Source organism: Pleurodeles waltl, chromosome 3_1 (genome assembly GCF_031143425.1).
Source record: "Pleurodeles waltl isolate 20211129_DDA chromosome 3_1, aPleWal1.hap1.20221129, whole genome shotgun sequence".
Lineage (NCBI taxonomy): Eukaryota > Metazoa > Chordata > Amphibia > Caudata > Salamandridae > Pleurodeles > Pleurodeles waltl.
This window is the reverse complement of record NC_090440.1, coordinates 31713055-31719886: the sequence shown is the minus strand read 5'-3', so window position 1 is coordinate 31719886 and position 6832 is coordinate 31713055. Positions and strand designations below refer to the sequence as shown.

Sequence of the window (6832 nt, the reverse complement as noted above, 5' to 3'; positions counted from 1 at the left end):
CATTGTGCGCTTTAATAACTGACCACAGTTGGATGGTTTGGCTACAGCGATGAGCAAGAAACACTCAACTGGTGCTCGTGCAGGGAGCTTTAAATCAAAGGTGATATTAGTCTGCGGGACACTCAGGCCCGTATTTATACTTTTTTTGCGCCGCATTTGCGTCGTTTTTTGACGCAAAAACGGCGCAAACTTTCAAAATGCCATTGTATTTTGTAGGTTTGCGCCGTTTTGCGTCAAAAAGCGGCGCAAATGCAGCGCTAAAAAAAGTATAAATACGGGCCTCAATGTCGCTAATCATGAAGTAAGGGAATTAGGAGACCGAGCATAGTGATGACTAGACAAAAGGCAGACATCCATCCATTCATTCATCCATCGCTTGTCAATTCACAGAAACTGTCAAGAATATCAACCTTTGTAGAAATAAAATCTAATCTCCCGGTCCAGGAAGAGCTGCCCAGATGTACTTGTGTCACCTGTGATTTATTCTGTCCCGGGTATTTGGCACCTGCAGGACTTTACTTGATATTTGAAAGGTCGAACCCTGGTAGTGTCACCTGTGTCCAATCAGAGCCTCGCCCTAATTACAGGAGGAACAGGCAGCGTGTGGTTTTTCAAACAAGAATATATGAAGGAGAAAGGATGTGTAACCAAACCAATTTGCCACACTTGAAAGCTGCTTGTTAATAGCTGGGCATCACTGAGCATCACTTCAGGGGCAGACACACCTTGTGATCTGCTCAGAAGCTCGTGTCATCCTTCTTCCTGACAGCTGATTGGAGGATGTTCATCCTCTCAGTGGTATATGAGGGTTCGGTCTGGGGTCAACAGAGCATGGACCTGACGGAAGAAACATTGTCCGCTGGTGACCTGAGCACTGCCCAGAACCCGAAGATGGACAGAAGAGCGTGGGCCCTGATCGCAGTGTGTCTGCTGAGCACCTGCTGGAGCTTACCTGTGCAGGTGAGACCCCTTCCATCAGTCTTAAACAGAGCTGTGGGAATGTCCAGGCAAGAGTCGAAGTAACTGTGTTATATAGAGCTGTGTGCAGGTACAGGTGACAGCCCCAGTAACAGTGATATATAGAGCTGTGCGCAGGTACAGGTTACAGCCCCAGTAACAGTGATATATAGAGCTGTGTGGGTACAGGTGACAGCCCCAGTAACAGTGTTATATAGAGCTGTGTGATGTACAGGTGACAGCCCCAGTAACAGTGATATATAGAGCTGTGCACAGGTAAGCTGTGCGCAGGTACAGGTGACAGCCCCAGTAACAGTGTTTTATAGAGCTGTGCGCAGGTACAGGTGAGAGCCCCAGTAACAGCGTTATATAGAGCTGTGCGCAGGTACAGGTGACAGCCCCAGTAACAGTGTTATAAAGAGGTTTGTGCAGGTACAGGTGACAGCCCCAGTAACAGTGTTATACAGAGGTGTGTGCAGGTACAGGTGACAGCCCCAGTAATAGTGTTATACTGAGCTGTGCGCAGGTACAGGTCACAGCCCCAGTAACAGTGTTTTATAGAGCTGTGCGCAGGTACATGTGAGAGCCCCAGTAACAGAGTTATATAGAGCTGTGCGCAGGTACAGGTGACAGCCCCAGTAACAGTGTTATAAAGAGGTGTGTGCAGGTACAGGTGACAGCCCCAGTAACAGTGTTATACAGAGGTGTGTGCAGGTACAGGTGACAGCCCCAGTAACAGTGTTATACAGAGGTGTGTGCAGGTACAGGTGACAGCCCCAGTAACAGTGTTATACCGAGCTGTGCGCAGGTACAGGTCACAGCCCCAGGAATAGTGATATATAGCGCTGTGTGCAGGTACAGGTGAGAGCCCCAGTAACAGTGTTCTATAGAGCTGGATGGGTACAGGTGACAATCCCAGTAACAGTGTTATACAGAGGTGTGCGCAGGTATACGTGAGAGCCCCAGTATCAGTGTTATATAGAGCTGTGTGGGTACAGGTGAGACCCCCAGTAACAGTGTTTTATAGAGCTGTGTGGGTACAGGTGACAGCCCCAGTAACAGTCTTATACATAGTTGTGCACAGGTACAGGTGACAGTCCCAGTAACAGTGTTATATAGAGATGTGTGCAGGTACAGGTGAGAGCCGCAGTAACAGTGTTATATAAAGCTGTGCGCAGGTACAGGTGAGAGCCCCAGTAGCAGTGTTATATAGAGCTGTGTGGGTACAGGTGAGACCCTCAGTAAGAGTGTCATATAGAACTGTGTGGGTACAGGTGACAGTCCCAGTAATAGTGTTATATAGAGTTGTGTGGGTACAGGTGACAGTCCCAGTAACAGTGTTATATAGAGCCGTGTGCAGGTACAGGTGAGAGCCCCAGTAGCAGTGTTATATAGAGCTGTGTGGGTACAGGTGAGACCCCATTGTTATATAGAGCTGTGTGGGTACAGGTGAGACCCCCAGTAACAGTGTTAAATAGAGCTGTGTGGGTACAGGTGACAGTCCCAGTAACAGTGTTATACAGAGGTGTGCGCAGGTACAGGTGACAGTCCCAGTAACAGTGTTATATAGAGCTGTGTGGGTACAGGTGACAGCCTCAGTAACAGTGTTATGCAGAGGTGTGCGCAGGTACAGGTGAGAGCCCCAGTAACAGTGTTATACAGAGCTGTGTGGGTACAGGTGAGAGCCCCAGTAACTGTGTTATACAGAGCTGTGTGGGTACAGGTGAGAGCCCCAGTAACAGTGTTATATAGAGCTGTGTGGGTACAGGTGAGACCCCCAGTACCAGTGTTATATAGAGCTGTGTGGGTACAGGTGACAGTCCCAGTAACAGTGTTATATAGAGCTGTGTGGGTACAGGTGACAGTCCCAGTAACAGTGTTATATAGAGCTGTGTGGGTACAGGTGAGACCCCCAGTACCAGTGTTATATAGAGCTGTGGGGGTACAGGTGACAGTCCCAGTAACAGTGCTATATAGAGCTGTGTGGGTACAAGTGACAGTCCCAATAACAGTGTTATACAGATGTGTGCGCAAGTACAGGTGACAGCCCCAGTAACAGTGTTATACAGAGGTGTGTGCAGGTACAGCTGTGAGAAGTGTTATAGAATAACTGCTGGTTTATGTGAACCTCAGAAGGGACAGTTACACAGATATGTATCTCAGCATGGCATCTCTTGAAATATAACCTTAGGATTTCCGCTTGTTACGATGACCAATTTTTTTTTTTTTTTTTTTTAATAGAACGTCTATGAACTGGAGAACAACCGTAAGTATTTTTACTCAGATCTTGATTTTATTTGGGGCTTTGTCAATTGTGGACCTTACATTAGGAGGCAGCAGATGTGCGCTGTGCAAAGAAGGCGCTGCAGAGAAGGCGGTTTGTGTCTGTGCGGTTCAAAGACGGACTCTATGCACTTGATTCGCAAAAGAATATTTGCTCCGTCAGGGCGGGCTTTAGGAATGGTGGCACCCTTACGACAGTTTATTTTGGCCCCCGACCCGAAGACCTCCTCCTCGGTTTCACTCACCACCACCCAGCAAATGTGCCCCTCATCTCTCCGTAGTTCGCCTTTCACATACATTAATGCGTTTTAAAGCACTTGTAAAGGCTGGCTTTACTAATCCACTCAACTATCCACATAAAGTATAGTGGCATATTTAAGAGCCCCTAGCGCCATTCTAACACCACATTAGTGTCATTTCTTTAGGCTAATGTGGCGTTAGAAGGTCAAAAACTCTGTGCCATATTTGCACTACAGTATACCTGCGTCAGGCTTAAGGCTTAATGTATGCAAAGGTGGCATTCCCCCCATTAGGGGGGGGCAAAAAAATGGTGCAAAGAAATCTGACAGAATAGTTTGCGTAATTTTTTTCCAGCACTTTTAACGCCTGCCCAGAGCAGGCGTCAAAAGGAGGCTTCTGTTGGTTGCAATGGGCCTTTGGGTGCTTTGCAGGATTAGCATCAACATTTTTTATACTAATCCTGCAAAGTGGCTGACTAGTGTCAAAAATTCTGACGCAAGTTCCCAAACTACCGCCATGGTGTGCCATATTTTAAATACAACGCACACATGGTGGCTTTAGGGGTGCGCTAAGGGGCACAAAAAAAGTGGCGCAGCACTGTGTGCAGTGCCACTTTTTTCAAATATGCCCCATAGTGGCATATTTAAGAGCCCCTTGTGCCATTCTAACTCCACATGAGTGTCATATTTTTACGCTAATAGAAGGCCAAAAGCACTATGCCATATTTACTAAGTGGTGCAATGCATGCATTGCACCACTTTGTAACCCTTTGCGCTACATTATACATGCACCAGGCATAATGTATGCAAAGGGGGCATCCCCCATTAGGGGGGTCAAAAAAATGATGCAAAGAAATCTGTCAGAATTCTTTGCGTCATTTTTTTCCAGCACTTTTAACACCTGGCATTAAAAGGAGGCTTCCATTGGTTGCAACGGACCTCTGGGTGCGTTGCAGGATTACCGTAAAAAATTTGATGCTAGTCCTGCAAAGCGCCGGACTAGCATAAGAAATTCTGACATTAGTCCCCTAACTACTGCCATGGTGCACCGTATTTTAAATATGACACACACATGGTGGCATTAGGGGGACGCTAAGGGGTGCAAGAAAAGTGGCGTGTGCAGCGCCACTTTTCTTAAATATGCCCCATAGTTCTGTTTTGTGCAGCAGGCATATTAACCCTCTATGCTACTTCATGATGAGCCAAAGCTGCTGCTAGGCAAAACTCTCCCATTTCTCTCCCTAGCAGGAACATTAATCACAAGAGGTATCTTGACATTTTAATTGTTTCCTGAAGGCTGGACGTACAAGGAACTTTTCAGCAGGTGCTTTTAACTCGCAAGTTTTGGAAGTTATTGCTAAACATAGCACCTCCCTGAGGTCAATGCCTGGGGTGGCCACACCGCTCGCACTGCCCAAAAGCCGGCCCTGCTCCCGAGTGAATGTGCACTGCATAACAAGCACGTCTTGCGCACACTTAAAATGCTCCTATTTAATAAATAGAAAAAAGTAAGATAAGAGTGCTGAAAACCCCCACCACATTTACGCAATTTATGTCGCACAAACAGGTGTAACTGACACACTACTGTTAGAGTGTCAGGACCTTGATGAGTAAACTTACAAGGAGACACGCCTAGGCCGATGAACCTTTTGACCACGTTCAGAGACTACCCGTAGCGAGATATCTTTTAACATCACAATCAATATGATAATAAGTCAAGCAATATTCGCAATACCTAATCAACAAGTTAATCAATGACATTCAATAAGAATCGATAAGTGAACATACCATGACCTTTCAGTCATGAATAACCTCATCAATTTAGTTAAGGATTAGAATATTTATTTCCCTATTTGTTGCAATCTAATATCGTCTTTGTTAATCTCATTAGCAATCAATCTCATTAGTAACTCTTCAGACACACATTTTGAACACAGTTAATCAACGCATAGAGAATATTCATTAAGCACTAACACATCATTAATAAGAATCAGTTTGGCAAATTCTCAGAGTACAAGATTCAACAAAGCAAGAACTCAGTCATTTGTCTATTTGCGTCAGATTTTAGTGAGCACCTCAACTAACCTAGAATTAGCATCAGCATGTTGGGCTTCATGCAAAACAATTTAACAAACACAAATGTGGAAAACATCTAACTATGGCTACTATCAAAAGAGCAGTTGGTACCTAGAAAGAAAAGGCAAACAGACAATTACAATTTGTATCAGATAGTTGCCCCTCCAACGAATCAGCAATCAGCATCAGTCTTCGTCCTCAGGATATCAGTCGATTCAGCATCAGCAAGAATAGGACAGGGCAAAGTCTCAGTATGGCATTGCTAAGAATAAGCACTTCCCTCATAAGGAGGAGAAGTAAGTATCAGGTAAGGATTTAATAGAGGATGGTTAAGATGTCAGAAGAATAAACTACAAAGTCTCAAAGATTAATGGCAAAAATATAGCTTGGTGGAATGTCCAGTAAAAGCTAATAATGGCTCATAATGGCAAGGATTTGTGAAGAAGAATGGCTGATTTCTCCTCGGGTCACGCTGTTATATCAAAACTGTCGAACAAGCCCTTAATTCCTCATTGGATCAATTTTGGTGCATCATTATCTCTGTCCAATAATTCTCCACGCACCTCACTAGAATTTTCCACAAAACACAGTTCTCATGCAGTTGATTGTCTCACGTTGTTGACGTCTTCATCGATAGGAATGTCAGGTAATAAAGTTACACTTTACGCTCCAGTCAGTAGTCCCGTTGTCTTCTCCTAGTCTAGACAGCCTTGTACCTGTTGCAAATTACACTGTTGCATTCAGCAAGAATGTCTCCTTGAGCAAGTCGGGTCCCATGAGAACGAATTTACTACGGCTACACACATATCTCTAGCTTCTGGAAAAGTACAGCTTTGTGTCCTTCGGGAAAACAGCACATTGCACGATAGAAAAACAGAATTAAACATGAGACCAGGCAGCTAGGTCCAGACCTTCACTAACTAAGGCCCTAGTGATTCATTTAGTAAAACCCCAATACATGACTATAACCATAATATGCTAATACGAAACCATACTTTAGTACATTATTAATTCATCATTAATAAGTCACTGCATACATTGGTGCCCACTCCCCGTGGGCACATTTCAAACGTGTGCATTATTTCCTACGTTAACACATTTTCCATGCAGCATCATTACAGAATATATTGCAAGCTTTTCATGTTAATATTAATTTTAAAGATCACATTCCAACAATCCCTCCTCTGATGACTCTTGTCATCACACAAACCTTTCTCCTTACATTTTACCTTCTAGAATTCCTTCATCTCAATTTCCTCTCTCAATCTTCCCCCTGT

At 44.5% G+C, this 6832-nt stretch overlaps 1 protein-coding gene across 1 annotated transcript in view; it reads left to right on the top strand.

The window, feature by feature from the left end:
• The first annotated feature begins 828 nt into the window (after positions 1 to 828).
• LOC138283725 (embryonic protein UVS.2-like) overlaps positions 829 to 6832 on the top strand; it is a 103236-nt gene continuing 97232 nt past the window's right edge. Inside the window, exons 1-2 of the mRNA XM_069221770.1 lie at positions 829 to 960; positions 3199 to 3223. Of these exons, the coding sequence (XP_069077871.1) occupies positions 832 to 960; positions 3199 to 3223 (154 nt within the window). The 5' untranslated portion in view covers positions 829 to 831. The remainder of the gene's footprint in view (positions 961 to 3198; positions 3224 to 6832) is intronic.